The sequence below is a fragment of the Tauraco erythrolophus genome, chromosome Z (genome assembly GCF_009769465.1).
Source record: "Tauraco erythrolophus isolate bTauEry1 chromosome Z, bTauEry1.pri, whole genome shotgun sequence".
Classification (NCBI taxonomy): Eukaryota; Metazoa; Chordata; class Aves; order Musophagiformes; family Musophagidae; genus Tauraco; species Tauraco erythrolophus.
The window spans coordinates 10,791,564-10,809,230 of NC_141496.1; the positions used below are offsets into that span (position 1 = coordinate 10,791,564).

At 45.7% G+C, this 17,667-nt stretch overlaps 1 protein-coding gene across 2 annotated transcripts in view; it reads left to right on the plus strand.

Annotated features, from left to right (window-relative positions):
- The window catches only part of UBAP1 (ubiquitin associated protein 1), a 47,083-nt gene that overhangs the window by 15,446 nt on the left and 13,970 nt on the right, over positions 1–17,667 (plus strand). For both annotated transcript variants that reach the window (XM_086629182.1, XM_086629183.1), the window contains exons 2-3: positions 8,260–8,300; positions 13,438–13,562. In XM_086629182.1, the coding sequence (XP_086485308.1) occupies positions 8,267–8,300; positions 13,438–13,562 (159 nt within the window). In that variant the 5' untranslated portion in view covers positions 8,260–8,266. The remainder of the gene's footprint in view (positions 1–8,259; positions 8,301–13,437; positions 13,563–17,667) is intronic.

Consider the following 17,667-nt stretch of genomic DNA (forward strand, 5'->3'; position numbering starts at 1 on the left):
CTGGTTTGTACTGTAGTAGACTTCTGTGATCAGCTTTTTACTGTCAGTCTGCATAAGAGATCTCAATTGCATCGCAATGGTTGAACACATACATGGGGGGGAAGCTTTGATACGAGAATCTTAACTTTTGTTTTATCAGCAACAGGCACAGTCTACTTCTGGTTTTGTTGTATGAGGCTATATGTAGAATCCTGATGTTGGTTGTAGCCTTCCACTTGCACTGAAACAAGCAGTTGTAATGAAAATTTGAAACACTGCCTAAATCTGGAATACCTGTGATGCATTAGAAATCAATCATAGAGTGGTTTGGGTTGGAAGGGACCTTAAAGATCATCTAGTTCCAACCCCCCTGCCATGGGCAGGGACACCTTCCACTAGATCAGGTTACTCAATCACTTGAATCAATCAGCTTTCCACTGTTTTTCAGTGTAAAATCAGTAGCAGTTCATGAATGTAATACAGGCAGTAAAAAAAATGATCTTTTCTTTTTGAAGTTTTTTTGTCTTTATAGTTTTTGAAATGAATGGATGAATCCTCAGTTCTGTATACTTAGACTACACAGTGTGTATTAGCAGGCAGAACGAAAGTTGCAAGATCAGGTCTCTCCTCTGAAAATCATGGATGGGCTGAATGGGTTATGGTTGATAATTTCAGGCATTTTGGTTTCCTCTGACCCTTACCAAGTACGTTTCTCATCTGCCTGCATCTTAGGTGGGAGTTACTTCAGAGAATTCATGTGGTGTGGAATCTAGACATACTTGCACCCCAAAATGGGGAATATAGCAACCAGAGGCCAGTTCTTGACAAACAATTGAATTGGCTTGTGTTATCACTGTGAAAGTTGTTCCAGGTACCACTAGTGGTAGGACACTTCTAGCTTGACCAGTCAGAGCTCCTTCAGAAGAAAAGGAATGTAGATATAAACTTCAGGGAAAACACCAATAGAAGTAATATGCAAATAATAATTAAAAAACACCACAGCTCCACAGCAGCTCCCCAGGAGTCATTCTTGGTAGTAATTGTTTTTTTTTGTTGATGAGACTGTCCCTTTGGTATTGCTTGACTGCACTGAGTCACACTTCTCTGCGTTCTCCTTGTTGTCTGTCTGCACAGCTAGATAGTCATTCAAGTTTAAGTGGTGACGTGCCGGGTGGACTGTCTTGGTCATGCCTATGCTGTCCCTTCAAGTCTTTCCAGCTTGTCATCTCTCTCTGTGTGCCAGTTGTTTCTGTTGACAGTTTTGTCTTGTCACTTCTCTGTTTCTGCATATTTGTTTCAGTTGTTTTTTCTTGTCATCATTTCCCTGTCCCCTCATCCCCTTCTGTTATCACTCCAAGGTCCTCTGCACTCATCTTGAGCTCTGCTGTACTGTGTTCCTCTGGCTGGCTGGGTTTAAGAATGTTGCCCTATTGCCTCAGTGTTATTGTCGTGGTTTTAGGCTGATCCAGCAACTAAAACTCACACAGTCTCTCCTTCTCCAGTAAAGTAGAGAGGAGAGGAAAAAAAAAAACCAAAGGGACTGAGGGTTGAGACAAGAACAGAGGGAGCACCCACCAACCATGGTCCCGGGCAAACCAGACAGGGCTTTCTTAAAGCAAAACAGTTTATTAATGATTACTTAGAAGGACAAAGGGAAACAAAAACCGATTACTCGAGAGGACAGAAAGAAACAAAACCAGATCTTAAAACCGACACCTTCCCCCCCCCTTTCCTTTTCCTCCCGGCTCTACCTCCTCCCCCCAGCAGCACAGGGGGCAGGGACTGGGGGAGTGCAGGTCAGTTCATTCTGTGCTGTTACTGCTGCTTCTTTCTTAAAGGAGAAGGAGTCCTTACACCCTTTTCCCCTGCTCCAATGGATCCCCTACCCACGAGGAAAAATCCATAAACTTCTCCAGCGTGAGTCCAGCCCACTGGAAACAATCCTTCCCCACAGATTGCTCCGGTGTGGGCTTTACCACAGTCTCGGGTACTTAGGGAGCTGTAGCCACTCGCTCCGGCGTGGGTCGTCACGCAGACTCCAGATGCCTCTCTGCCGTGTCGTGCACCCCAACACGACCATCCTCAGGCTCAGGCATCTTCTCCCCACGGGCTGCGAGTGGGTCTCTGCTCCACCGAGGCCGTCCTGGTTGCAGGAGGGCAGCCTGCTATCTCACCATCAGCCGCAGGGGAAACTCGGCTCCGGCACACCTCCTCCCGCTCCATCCTCACTGACCTGCTGTCGATGCAGCTGTTTCTCTCAGATCTCAGTCCTCTCCAGGTGAACTCAGCCCAGTGGGCACTCTGGGAGTGGGGTGCCCCCGAGTTCCCCAGCTGGCTCCACCGCCGCCATCCTCCGTGGGCGGCGCCGGCCCGACGCAGGCAGCCACCCGGCCGGGAGCCAGGGAGCGGGGGCAGTGCCCTCCTCCCTTCTCTGCTCGATCCTGGGCGAAGCACCTTTTTCGGTTCCTTTGTCCTGACTTAAATAGGGCAATTCGCAGAGGCGCCCTATTGGCTCAACCCCGAGCGGGATGGCAGTCTGATCTGGTGGCCAGAACTCAGCCTAACCCGGTTCCAAAACCGGGGAGGTCACAGGGACCAAAACCCCTCTCCTACCACCAGAACCACCCCCCCGCCACATCAAACCATGACAGTTATTAAGTGAAAAATGAACAAGCAAACAAGAAGGGAAGAACTCACATCAGGTTGCTTCAGTGACTGCTGATGTTAAAGTTGCTTATAACTTCTAGGCACTTGTAGCCCTGAGCTTCTCTTCAGAGGGTTTGGCAGAACTGAGAGTGAGGGGATGGGGATAAGGAGGTCTACATTTACAGAAGAGAGCTGATAGGTGACTAAGAAAACCTTCTACTACTGTGCGACTAAGTTGTTTCTCTAGCCCAGAGAAAGTTTTGAAAAACTTTACATGCAGTGGAGCACGTTCTTTGTCAATTTAAAACGTGCAGTAAAGCACAATTTGTGCCCCCAGTGTGCCATCCCCACAGATGCCCTTCAGCATCTCTTCTGGAGTCTGAAGATCGAAGGCAATCGTGGTAGGGCAGCAGTCATCCGTTACCTGGTTTGGAGTAAGGCTTTGGGAGCAAGGCCTTTAAATTTCCAAAAGAGTGGTGACAAAGGTAAGGATACCTTTACTGCATGGTGTAAGGGCTTTGACTAAGCAAGTACAGTTCAGGCCCAGCAACACAGTAGCAATCAGTAACCTTCTAACTGGCTGCAAATATTTTTTTTTTTCCAGCCAACAGGACAGAGCAACGGCAAGACACTTGTAACAGTGGTCCCTGAATAGCCTATTAAATTTGATTAGTCAGAAGATACCATTTTAATCAAACCCCCTTTGGAAAAGAGCGTAACACAACGCGGCTGGCAGCCTGTTCTAGTGCTACTGTGTACAGTGCTTGGCAACTCTGACAGTGCCTTCTGCACTAATGATACCTTTGTAAGTGCACGCTCACGTTGTGTCAGAGCTAGTATGCTATAAGCTCAAATGCTACCTGAATCTAAGGTGTGACTTTCAGGAAATGGTCCATTTCATCATTAGGTTGCTCTTCATATGCCTCCTGTAGATAAAGTACGGTGTTACGTACAGCAGAGCAAAAAGTTATTCCCATTGCACCTTGAAGTTAATGCAAGTGCCTGGTCTGCACTAGGATTTTACTGCAGGATTGCCAGCAATGGCAAGATACTTACTGCTTATGTGAGATATTGTGACACTGAGTGCACATCCAAGACTTTATGCAACTGCAGTTTGATACACTACGGCAAAACTCCCTGGATGCTAGATGTGCAGATCTTTGGTTTTGCGGGATTTGTACGCATTGCTACTAATGTCCTGGAGCAAATTGGGAGTGTCATGGTAACTTAGTGCTGGGGCACCTAAGGTCAGTGTGTGTGAGGCAGTAAATTTAGCGTGTTCTTACAACGGCCTGCTGGAGAGGGAATATAAATTATCATTCTAAAAGCTGATCTCTTTGAATTTTCTTTCCAATGTCCTTTATGTAAGTACAGTCTGGAGTAAGCTGCTTCTGGTAAATGAATTAGCATAAACCGTTTTGCCTGTAGATAACTGGTGCTGCATTGAGAAAACTTCCTTTTCAGTTGAGTTGCCAAAATGAGCAGGTTACTTCCTCTCATCGGAAGTATTAAAATCTTACAGAAAAGGACTGCTTTTATTCTGAGATAGTACCTAGAAGAGCAAGCTGAGAGCACTTTAAGAGCAGCAGAAGGGAATTCCAGCCACTCCAACCACTGAGTCAGCTTCATTGGAGACCCAGCTTAAATGCGTCTGTGCAAATGCAGGTAGCACTGGGAATAAAGAAGAGGAGTTAGAGATGTGTGCACGCCTGCAGGGCTACGATCTCATTGGCATCACGGAGACTTAGTGGCATGGCTCCTACCGACAGAAGTGTTGGAATAGAAGCATACAGGCTCTTTGGGAAGGACAGGCAGGGGAGACAAGGATGAGGTGTCACGTCCTCTATGTCTCTCTCCAGCTGGAGTGCATGGAGCTCCACCTGGGGATGGATGAGGAGGTGACAGATAGCTTATGGGTCAGGATTAAAGGGAGGCCAGGGACAGGTGACGTTAGAGTGGGGGTCCACCCGACCAGGAAGACCAAATGAATGAGGCCCTCTATAGACTGATAGGAGCAGCCTCATGCTCACACGCCCTGGTCTGCATGGGGGACTTCAGCCACTCTGATATCTGTTGGAGGGACAACACAGCAGGGCATAGGCAATCTGGGAGGTTCCTGGAATGCATTGATGATAACTTCCTTCTCCAAGTGTAGAGCAACTAACGAGGAGAGGTGCTATGCTGGACCTTGTTCTCACCAACAAGGAGGGGCAGGTCGGGGAATGTGAAGCTCAAGGGCAGCCTTGGCTGCAGTGAATGTGAAATGGTGGAGTTCAAGATCCTCACAGCGGCAAGGAGAGCACCCAGCAAGGTCCCTACCCTGGTCTTCAGGAGAGCAGACTTTGGCCTCATCAGGGGTCTGCTTGGTAGAGTGCAGTGGGATGAAGCCCTGAGGGAAGAGGGGCCCAAGAAAGCTGGTTAATATTCAAGGATCACCTCCTCCATGCTCAGGAGAGATGCATCCCAACAAAGAGGAAGTGAGACAGAAACACCAAGAGGCCTGCATGGATGAACAGGGAGCTCCTGGAAAACTCAAGCACAAAAGGGAAGCCTAGAGAGAGTGGACGCAAGGACAGGTAGCTTGGGAGGAATATAGAGAAATCATCTGAGCCACCGGGGATCAGGTTAGGAAGGCTAAAGCCCTGACAGAATTAAATCTGGCTGAGGACATCAAGAGTAACAAGAAAAACGTCTATAGGTATGTTGGTAAGAGGAAGACTAGGGAAAACGTGGGCCCTCTCCGGAAAGAAGGAAGAGACCTGGTTATCCAGGATATGGAGAAGGCTGAGGTACTCAAAGATTTCTTTGCCTCAGTCTTCACTGGCAAGTGCTCCAGCTGCACAGCCCAAGTCACAGAAGGCAAAGGCAGGGACTGGGAGAATGAAGAATCGTCCACTGTAGGAGAAGATCAGGTTCGAGAGCCTTTAAGTTTGTCAGGTTCTTCGAACATCTCTGCATCTCTCTCAACAGTGGTATTATGTCCAAAGCCACTCCACTAAGCTGGAGAACTGGTTCTGGCACTAGCGAGCAACTGCTGCTCAGAAGCCAACAATACATTGCAGCTTCAAGATGAAAAAAAAGTAGGTGAAACAGTGCTGAGCCTGTCATTTCAGGAATGTGGCTGAAGGTAAAGCTATAATTATGATCAACTGGTACAGTTGCATGTCAACTACTAGAGCTGGATGGGCCTAACTGGTCCCACTGCCACAGAGGAAGAGACCAGACTGCAGACGACAGCACATGAAATAGGCTGCACCTTTCAGACCCAGACCACACTGTCAGGCAAGCTGCTACATTGCTAGTTCTTTGTGAGAGTAGCGATTAAAACGAGAACTTGATTTGTTATTATTGGAAAACCCAGGCCACTTGTGAAATAATACAGCCTTCACATACCTCACCAGTCCTCCCCATGTCACCGGAGACTGTAAGGCACCACGTGCAACCTTGTACTATGGCTGCCTGTTGTCCACCACTATTACACTGGAGCTGAACTAGGCCTCTGCACACTCCCTTTAGCTTCTCCAAGATCTTCTTTGTCAGAATCATAGAATGGTTTGGGTTGGAAGGGACCTTAAAGATCATATCGTTCCAGTCCCCCTGCTGTGGGCAGGGACACCTTCCACTAGATCAGATTGCTCAAAGCCTCATCCAGCCTGACCTTGGACACTTCCAGGGATGGGGCACCCACAAGTTCTCTGGGCAACCTGTTCCAGGTTCTCCCCACCATCAGAGGAAAGAATTTCCTCCTTATAGCTAATCTACACATACCCTCTTTCAGTTTAAAGCCATTGCCCCTTGTCCTATCACTACATGCCCTTGTAAAAAGTCCCTCTCCAGCTTTCCTGTAGGCCCCTTTAAGTACTGGAAAGCTGCTATAAGATCACCCTGGAGCCTTCTCTTCTCCAGGCTGAACAGCCCCAACTCTCTCAGCCTGTCTTCATAGCAGAGGTGCTCCAGCCCTCTGATCATCTTCGTGGCCCTCTTCTGGACCCGCTCCAACAGCTCCATGTCCTTCTTGTGTTGGGGACTCTAGAGCTGAACGCAGGATTCCAGGTGAGGTCTCACAAGAGCAGAGCAGAGGGGCAGAATCACCTCCGTCAACCTGCTAGCCACGCTTCTTTGGATGCAGCCCAGGGTATGTTTGGCTTTCTGGGCTGCCAGTGCACATTGCCAGCTCATGTTGAGCTTCTCATCCACCAGCACTCCCAAGTCCTTTTCCTCAGGGCTGCTCTCAATCCATTCTCTGCCCAGCCTCTACTTGTGCTTGAGATTGCCCCAACCCACGTGCAGGACCTTGCACTTGGCCTTGTTGAACTTCATGAGGTTCTCACAGGCCCACCTCTCCAGCCTCTCAAGGTCCCTCTGGATGGCATCCCTTCCCTCCAGCGTGTCCACAACACCACACAGCTTGGTGTTGTCAGCAGCGTAATGTTGAAAGGTACCTTTGCACAGCACAAGGTACTTTCTTAAAGGGCTTGAAACTGGCTCTTCCTGACTCCAGTCATATCAGCAGCTGCCGGGAGGAATAGCTAAGCCATCTGTGTAATCCTCACCTTATGAGACATTTGCAGTTGGAATCTGCAATGGAAATGGTGAGGCTCAGAGTCAGACGTTGACTGAGGAATGATGGAGGTGAGTGTTAGATCTGCTCCAAGTTGTGCTTTGGGTGCAGTCTGCTGCTGGTGAGGATGTACCGGCTAACTTCGTGTTTTTGTTGGGCATTTCAGTCTATGAGCTGGAGGACCTCAGGAACAAAGGGCAACTGGAATATATAATGTCAAAGGAGGACTGTAGAATTCAGTTATTCGAAGAATTATACTGTGGTGTCTTGAGATGAATCATGTGATGGACTTCTAAGCTATCAAAAGATCCAGTTATATTCTTGAACGCACCGTAAGCAACCTGGAGCAGGTTTTGGCTGATGATTAATTAGACAGCTAATTCTATCTTAAACAACTTTTCTCAGGACAGGTCTGCTCTCTGTTAAAAGCTAGGTACGCGTTTGTGTGTCTAACATCCTAGCCTCACACGATTTGCATCCAAATTTAAAAAGTTGTCAGTAATTCTGTGGGCAGTGGATGAGGACTATTGTTAGCATTGTTTTCTTGTGTGTCTCTGAAAATATCGTCCTAATGGTACCATTTATTGTACATTATTGTTATCTGTGCATTACCCAGTGTGTCTGCCAGTGCCATGCTGGCTAACTGACTGCCTACCCAATATCATAGTATCCCTTTTTAGAGCAGCAGGGATTAAACTGAAGAGGATCAGTGTGGTATTTCCAGTAGGAAGGACTATTCTTAATGCCAAAGGAGGCAGGGTCTGCTCCATGAGCACTGTGATCTGCAACTCTCTGCCTTCCTATCAGCCTGGCTGCCTCTTGGCTGTTTTGTTTTTTTTTTTTTCTTTCTTCATTTTGCCATTTAGGTTGTCAGACGCTGGACTAAGTTATTTATCTGCTCAGTCAGTACTCAGAGCTATGAAATAAGATTGCATGTCTGTCTTGGGAACAGGATAAACAGCAAGTGTCTCCAATATGACCTACGATCTAGAGATAAGACTCTGTAGAACTGTGTAGACTTATGCTGTGCTACATGTATAAAGTTGTTAAAGCTGTTTTAAAATGTTTTTCAGGTTCTAAATGGCTTCTAAGAAGTTGGGATCCGACTCTCATGGTAAGTGAAACTTGGCATCCTTGTCTTTTTAACGGAGTGAATCCTACTTATTACTGCTGCTGACTAATGTCACAGCCTAGTCAGTCCATAGAGACTGATCTGTTTAGCCTCTGAGTAGGTTTTTTTTAGGAATGAAGTGCCTTGGCTTCCTTTGTGCATAGTTGCCTGCTGATACTATGGCTGTTCTGTGTTAAACTGACATGCAGCCTGTGACTGTTCCCTGCTTCTTCATGATGGAATAATACCTTCCCCTTCCCCACTTCCCCCTTCAAAATTTGATCAAAGCTGAACTGCAGTTCTGATACTAATGTTTGCTGAAGTGGACACTAGACCTGTAGCTCCTTTCTGTGGAAGTCAAGCGAGAAGTTGTGTTGAAAATGAAGCTTTTAATATATCTTTGAGCCACACCTGCTTTTTGCTCAGCAGTGATTCTTTTTTTTCCTAAACTGTACTAATCTGGCTCAGCAGTTCAGTTAGGCAAAGTGAAGAAGATGGTGTTTTCTTCTACATTTGAGATGTGTAGTATCATACAGATGATTGGTATAATAAATTGCTTGCCTTTATATGTGCTTATCTTTTAGAGAACAGGGTGCAATTTGGAAGGATTAATGTTTCTGTGCAACATTAAAGTTCAGTTTGTTGTACATAATGTAGCTTCTTCAAATCAGTAATCATTCAAGGCAGTACTGGTAGGTTCATGTGAAATTGCTAACATGATTTTTCATGCTATAGAAACTTCTACCTGTAGAAACTTAGCCTTTGTTTTCCTGGATAATCTTTCAGATAAAAGTTGTGGGGAATTCCATTTTTCCTTGAGCTTTTTATTCAGGCTTGCAAGTGTAGAGCTGAAGTACAGAATAAGAAGTGCCGCACTGAAATATATAGTTAAGGATGAATAAAATGGCTTATCAAAACTTAATTTTTAGATTATTTCCTTTGCTGTGGCCCAGTGATCTTGCTTCAAGACAATTAATTTATTAGATAGCTGCCAGCTCTTCAGCAGTTGTTATCTGTGCGTAGTCTCTGTGAACACTCTACTGCTTGTCTTCTGAGTCTTTGTTTCACTTTTCTGCTTCCTAAACCAGACTAGCAAAGAAACTGCTCAGAGCTAGAATTCAACCTGTCTTAAATATTTCTCAAAACAGTACAGCGTGGTGGAACATGCTCTGAAATAACAAGATCAAAACAAATGGTGCTGTAAGCTGGCTGGTTAACTTCTGTACTCTTTTATGTACCCTCTGTTCCTAATGATACCAACGACACTGTCACAGTACTGTTTCTGAGTAGCGGAGCAACTTCCTTGGTTGCTTATGTCTTAAGAAATCATCAGAGTGAGTGTTTCAGTTTTCTCTGGACTTGTTAAGAATTAATGCCACCAAGTGAATTTTGGCTTACTGTAAAGTATCTAGCTCAACAGCTATCTTCAGCTCAATGTCTCTGGCAGTCTGATTAAATTGGTCAACATAGTTGTTGCATCTCTTGTGCTTATTGTTTAGCTGTTTATTGGAGCTTAGAGGACTGTTGCTGAGTCACAGAATGGTTGAGGTTGGAAGGCACCTCTGGACATCATCATATCAAAACTCCCAGCTCAAGCAGAGCCACCTAGAGTACGTTGCTCCAGACCATGTGTCAATGGAGATGGGAACAGAAAATAAGGGTGAAGAGAAAGGAGCCCTTTTTCTGTCTTGAAGGGTATTCTTAGCATACACCTTTTAACTGTGCCTAAGCATGTAACTTCAAATGCTCTTCTGTCAGTTGAATAACTGTAAGTTAAAGCTTAAGTTCTAGTGATTAGTGGTGCCTAGAAATGTAGCTCTCATCTGTTGCACAAAAGGCAGGGGTTATACCGAGTGCAGCACACTAATATTGCTGTTGTATTGTCACTGTCATTATACAACTTAAAAGCTTTTAACTTCAATTTCTGAGAATTACGCACGTATGGTTTGTGTGATCACAAAAACTAAATTCCGCTTGGTTTCAAAACTGTTCCCTGTTCATAACCAGTCACTGGTTTTATCAGAAATGTTTCCATTTTGCTACCAACCTGGAAGACGCTTCTATGAGTTGACCAGTGATTTCCACAGTACGCTCAAGTGGAGAGTAATCTTATTCGTAGTAGTTCCTTGGGCTGGGAATACCATGTAATATGCAGTGTCAGAGATGAGACTAACAGGCACGGTTTTGCTGGGGCTGTTCTCAGAACTTCCTCAGTATGCTTTTAACTGTTAGAAGGATGAAGTGGCTAACAGCTACATTAAATAACAGCTCAAAATAACCTTTAATTGCTTCACTTGCACATAGAATCATAGAATGGTTAGGGTTGGAAGGGACCTCAAAGATCATCTAGTTCCAACCCCCCTGCCATGGGCAGGGACACCCTCCACTACACCAGGTTGCTCAAAGCCCCATCCAACCTGGCCTTGAACACTTCCAGGAATGGGGCATCCACAGCTTCTCTGGGCAACCTGTTCCAGTGCCTCACCACTCTCAAAGTGAAAAATTTCTTCCTTATCTGCAATCTAAATCTCCCCTCTTTCAGTTTAAAGCCATTGCCCCTTGTTCTATCACTATATACCCTTGTAAAAAGTCCCTCTCCAGCTTTCCTGTAGGCCCCCTGTAAGTACAATGTCCTTACATGGCCTACACAAGTGACTACTAGAACATGTGGCTATTGAAACAGTGGCTTGCATAATACTTTCTAAATGTAGGTTTTCGTTTTCCTTATTGCTTTAGCATTTGTTGTTTAGAACAATTTGCGACCCTACCCATCAGTGTGTTCAGGCAGAAGGGTCATCATGTACAAAAAGAAAATAATTCTTGGCTTTCTGGATCATCTGGATCAGATTGTAACTTCACTAGACTAGTACTGTTTTGATTGGGCTGGAACAAAGTGAATACCATGTGCATCAGCTTTTTGCTTCAGAAAGACTTTTTACCGTCAAATGTCATAAAACACTTGGTGTGTTTCTGAGCGTGTGCTTGCAGGTTTTGTCGCAGTTATATTCCAGATGAGGTTATAGCAGTGGTTGTTATTAAAAAAAAAATAGTATACTGGCGAGAAACTATTATTTTTATTTTATTCCTTAGTTTAGCTGCTGTCAGTGCAGCCTATCTAGTCTAGGTGTGTTTACTGTTGTTTTTTTTTTAATTTACTGCAGCAAAACAGAGTCTTGCTGTGTAAATGCCACAATCTGTGCTTATACTCTATGGCTGGCACCTGTTTCAGGCAAAGGTGGCAGCTGCGCAAGGGGAAGTGTCTACCACTTACTGTGTCAATAGATCTAATAAGACGTGTTTGCACACTGAGCAATTTGGGCTGTGAGATCGGTGCAGAGAGGTAATCCTGCTTCGCTTGGATCATCCTGCTTAGAGCAGGACTTGTGCCAGTGGGACTGAGCAGGGCATAGTAGCGGCAGTCACGCTAGCCTCTCAGCAGCCGGGAGATCTGCTTGTCTCTGGCCTGGCCATGATTTACCGCTCTCAGCGCAAAGGCGGCCATGGTTGCTGTTGCTGCATAAGCAAATGCTTTGGCATAGCCAGGTTCTCCAATTGCCAGCTCCAATACTATTCGGATGCTGTGTAGCAAATAGTGGTGGTGGTGGCCAGCGAGGGGCCATCTGGATGCTGTGCTGTGTAATGCTTGAATGTGTGCTTCTCAGAAACGATCAGTCAAAACATTACTATATTCTGCCTGCAGTATTTTTTTTTGTGCTGGTGGTGCAGGTGGGATGTAGGTTGTCCAGCAGAGGAAATACCATCTGTGTCCTAACATGACGTGCAGTCCATAGTGTGAGAGCTCAAGTGATGACAGCACGTAAACATTTAACTCCAAGTTAACAGGATGTTCCAGTTTTCAAATGCTGTGTGTCTTTCTGGAGCCGATAGCTGCCTTGTAGATGAGTCAACAGTGAAGGAACACAAACAGTGTTTAAGCTGTCGTCTGAGTATGAAAATGGGTCATATAAAAATGGCAAGTCACAGCTCAGTGAGCAAGAGGTTAGTCACTGAATACCATCTTAGATGTTGCGAGTGATGTCTTTTTGGATCTGTAACACTCAAAGTGAGGTTAGAAATGAGTGCTAGAGGAACACTTAAGATTGTTACACATAGGCAGAAACCTTGCCTGTAATTTAAAAAGCTTAGACTACTTAGATAAGAGACCCTTTCAGTTAGTTGAGAAACTGAGTGCAATTTATATTGTGGATTTTCTAATAGTTCTTCTCAGCAGCTCAAAGAAGACAGACTTACAGTCTGGCTTCTTGGAGGTGGTTGAGCTGTAAGTGATTCTGCCTCACAAGTTTTGCAGGATGCCTGAAGGAAGAGTTTAATCCTAAACCACTTTTTAAAGACTACATGTAAGTGATATAAAGGACAGATGGAGGACCATGAAATAAGTCTGAGACTTCTCGCTGGAGTGATCACAAATCAGGCAGCTAATTAGGTTAGATTACCTTGTTTCAAAAGTCAGAATTGCTATGCTAAATAGTCTTGAGCTATTTCACTGTATTTTGGTTAAAGTGGAGTGCCTACACTTGGGGCCACTTTGCCCTTGTAACTACTTCTGTCCAGATGTTACTTCCTACTTGTATGGCAAAACCTGGATTTTAGTTTATCTTAGCTTCTCTAAAGCTGGGTCATTTTAAAGCCTGTTTTGAATGTGACAAAGTGGTGGGTCTTTTGTAGAGACATAACAGAATACAGTGTTCAGGAGAGCTCAGCTTCTGGTTGTGTAGGCATAGTCTTGTCACAAGGGAAGCTAAGATGTTGAGTATATTGACTTCAAAGTCTGTTCAGTTCTTGGATTTTTATGTTGTGAGTTTGGTGGGGTTTTTTTTGTGGTGGTGTGTTGTTGTTTTTTAAATAGTTATGGGCTAGAACTTAAAAAACAAACAGACAAACAAAATCCCCACAAAACCCAAAACCAAAGCTGAGGCAGTGAAGTCCAAATAGATTCAATGTGTTTCTGATCAAGCAAGTTCTTTTGTATTGAGTTGCCTGGTGTAGTCAGGGCAGCAGAGATAAAATAGCTCCCAAATACAGAAAAGTGAGTCTTAATTGAATACATGAAGTTCATAGGTTTGTTTTTTTAATACAGTTTTCATAAGTTTGGCTTTTTTTTTCTTGCTTTTGATCTTAGGGCCCTTCAGTTATCTTGATGATGTCCCATTTAAGATAGGAGACAAATTCAAAACCCCAGCAAAGGTTGGATTACCCATTGGTTTCTGCTTGCCTGATTCTTCCCAGCTTGTCAGAGAAGCCCAGGTAAGTGATGTGTTTTGCCTTTCTGCTCTCTTTCCCCTCACCCCTGGTCCTCAGCATGTGGTGCTGTAAATTGCAAGTCGTCTCAGTGTTCAAATGTTAAGTCTTGTCAGTCCTGTAGTGTCATTTCGTATGCTGGGCAGTAGTTGCAGAAGATCTGTTAGAGTGTATACAGAGATAAAAATATGATAGGCCATGCAAAAAGTTCCTACTTCTTACCACTTTAAAAAGCCAAACAGCATTTATTTTAGTGTACCTACTTCAAAAGAGCACAGTGCTTTTGTGTCATGGTTACAGGTCTAAATGTTACCCTGACTAAATTTGAGTAGCGTTTTTAAAAGGAAAATTGTGTGAATTGATACGCCCGTGCTGTGGCATGCTTCAGAATCTTGTTTGAGGGTAGCAAGTGTTTCTATTACCATATTTTATGGGTTCTCACATAGCGTGATTAAGAAATAAATTTCCAGTTCTTGTTTTCCGTGCAGTTCTGAGTAGCAGTTCTTTTTCAGCTGTAGGGCAAACAGGTTACAGCTTGATACAGTGGCTTCCAGGTCTTTGAGGAGCATGTTTCTATTACCATGAACTCGTGGTAGCATAAAATCAATTGCTTTAGTGTTCCTGTTGAAAATCTAATCTCCATATGCAGGTTGTGATACAGGAAATCTAGTCGAAATATGTTTTGTCATTTGGTTCCATGGTTTTCCTTGATCAGTCCCAATTGATAATTATTTTCACTTCAGCTGTGACAGATTGCTGCTTTTTTTTCCTGCTCTGTGTATTACCTTATTATGCTACATTATGCTTTTTTCATTATAAACATTAAATGATTACCTTGTTGTCCTAATACACGTATTTCCGCCCAGTTAAGCTGGTGTGGGAGAGGTAAAGGAGACTCTGATGTCCTATTGCTGGCTTCGTTGTGCTATGTCTCCATTTTCCTGCCAGGCTGAGGCTCATGTATAGTCTGCCTGATTGGACTGCAATGCCTTGCATAATGTGATGCGCCTATACAGACCATGTATCTTGCAGTGCAATTTAACTTCAGAGCTAAGGGAAGGGAAAACTGTTGTATGCTTTAGACAACTGGTCTCCAGGATCTCCCTGGAGCCCACTTGTTGTGGGTTTAGGCCGATCCAGCAACTAAACTCCACACAGCCGCTCCTCCAGTAAAGTGGAGAGGAGAAAAATATAATAAAAGGACTGAGGGTCAAGACAAGAACAGAGGGAGCACCCACCGACCATGGTCCCGGGCAAAACAGACTCGGCTTTCTTAAAGCAAACCAATTTATTAACAGTTACTTAAAAGAATAAAGACAGGCAAAACCAGTTACTTAAAAGGATAAAAAGAAAACGAGGCCAGATCTTAAAAACAACAGCTCCCCACCCCTCTTTCCTTTTCTTCCCGGCTCTAACTCCTCCCCCCAGGGGGGCAGGGAATGGGGGAGTGCAGGTCAGTTCATCCCATGTTGTTACTGCTGCTCCTCTCTTAAAGGAGGAGGAGTCCTTACATCGTTTTTCCCTTGCTCCAGTGGATCCCCTACTCGCGAGGAAAATCATAGAATCATAGAATGGTTTAGGTTGGAAGAGACCTTAAAGATCATCTAGTTCCAACCCCCCTGCCATGGGCAGAGAAATCCTCCACTGCACTAGGTTGCCCAAAGCCTCATCTAACCTGGCCTTGAACACTTCCAGGGATGGGACATCCACAGCTTCTCTGGGCAACCTGTTCCAGTGCCTCACCACCCTCAATGTAAAAAATTTCTTCCTTATATCTAATCGAAATCTCCCCTCTTTCAGTTTAAAGCCATTGCCCATTGTCCTATCACTACATGCCCTTGTAAAAAGTCCCTCTCCAGTTTTCCTGTAGGCCCCCTTTAAGTACTGGAAGGCTGCTATAAGATCACCCTGGAGCCTTCTCTTCTCCAGGCTGAACAGCCCCAACTCTCTCAGCCTGTCTTCATAGCAGAGGTGCTCCAGCCCTCGAATCATCTTCATGGCCCTCCTCTGGACTTGCTCCTGTAGCTCCATGTCCTTCTTGTGTTGGGGACTCCAGAGTTGAACACAGTATTCCAGGTGGGGTCTCACGAGAGCAGAGCAGAGGGGCAGAATCACTTCCCTTGACCTGCTGGCCACACTGCTTTGGATGCAGCCCAGGATACGATTTGCTTTCTGGGCTGTCAGCACACGTTGGCGGCTCATGTTGAGCTTCTCATCCACCAGAACTCCCAAGTCCTTTTCCTCAGGGCTGCTCTCAATCCATTCTCCGCCCAGCCTGGACTTGTGCTTGGCATTGCCCTGACCCACGTGCAGGACCTTGCACTTGGCCTTGTTGAACTTCATGAGGTTCTCACAGGCCCACCTCTCCAGCCTCTCAAGGTCCCTCTGGATGGCATCCCTTCCCTCCAGCGTGTCCACAACACCACACAGCTTGGTGTCATCTGCAAACTTGTTGAGGGTGCACTTGATCCCACTGTCCATGTCTCCAACAAAGACGTTAAATAGCACTGGTCCCAGTACTGACCCCTGAGGAATCAGGGGTCAATCCAGAGACTTCTCCAGAGAGAGTCCTACCCGCAGGATACAATCCTTCCCCAACGGATTGCTTCGGTGTGGGCTTTATCACAGTCTTGGATTCTTAGAGAGTCGTTGCCACTTGCTCTGGCGTGGGTCGTCATATAGGCTCTAAATGCATCTCTGCCTGTGCCCATGCTTCACAACTGTCCTTGGGCTCAGGCATCTCCTCTAAACAAAACACCTCCCCACTGACGGGGGTCATCCCACAGACTCTAGATGCGTACCATCCTCAGCCTCAGGCATCTCTTCTCCGACGTGGGTTTTCCATGGGCTGCGAGTGGGTCTCTGCTCCCCCAGGACGCTGTGACTGCAAGGGGGCCACTTGCCGTCTCACCACTACTTGCAAGGGAAACTCAGCTCCGGCACATCTTGTCCCGTTCCGTCTTTACTGACCTGGTGTCTGTGTGGCAGTTTCTCTCAGATCTCAGTCCCCTCTGGGTGAACTCAGCCTGGTGGGCACCCCGGGAGCGGAGCTCTCACAGAGTTCCCCAAGCGGCCCTGCTGCCGCCATCCTCAGTGGGTGGCACCAGCCCGGCCTGGGCAGCTGCCCAGCCAGGCGCTGGGAAGCAGGAGCAGTGCCCCTTCTCCCTTCTCCTCGCTCCTGGGCTAAGGCACACCTTTCCGATTCCTTTGTCCAAACGTAAATAGGGCAATTCGCAAAGGCGCCAATTGGCTTAAGCCTCAAGGGGGATGGGAGTCCGATCTGGTGGGCAGCTTCCGCCACCAGAACCTCCACCCCCATATCAAACCATGACACCACTATACGATGGGATGTGACACAACACATAGCGAGTCCTAGTAGAGGCCTAGCAAGCTTTGCTGGCTTGTTGGTCTTTAGAGCCAGGAATTTTTATGAGCTAGCAGTCCCATGGCAAGAACACACCTGTTTAGTTATGTGCCAATATCCTGGCAAAGGTATCTTATGACTTCTGGTGAGTCACAGGTAGGTTACACCTTGGACTTAGCTTGTAGGCTATGTTCTCTGAATGTTTTGTGGTTATTTGAAGAGCATTTGAGGCTTTTCATTCTCCATAAGATCTTAAAGCTTTAAGTAGGTTTAGTCTGTTCAAAATTTTGTCCTCTCAACCAAGTCACTATGGTGGCAGTAAACTGGTAGTGAGTAGCTTATAAATGTCTTCCTGTGCTGACCTGGCCCTGAAGGAGCTAATATTAAATGAGAAAAGCTTGTGGGATCCTATCATGCTGGTAAGTGCAGCACAGTCTGCTACTGCAGGTGGTTGTCATTGGTGGAGCTGGTATATCCTCTTTGGCTGGTGAGCCATTCCCACTAGGTGAGAACACCACTACGTCTTAAACTAGTGGGTGTGAAACTCTGATGTCCTGTTCCTGGGGATCTTTTAGGGGGAGCTCAGTAATACCATATGGGTCTTTGAATGCGAAAATACTCTCCCCTAGTCTTGAATGACTTGTGACACTCGTAGACAGGAGGTAGTTCAGTGGTGCCAGGTCTGGGTATGATTGTCCATCTAGTAGTGCATTGGACTTCCCTGCTGTCATGGGAGGGCTGTGAAAC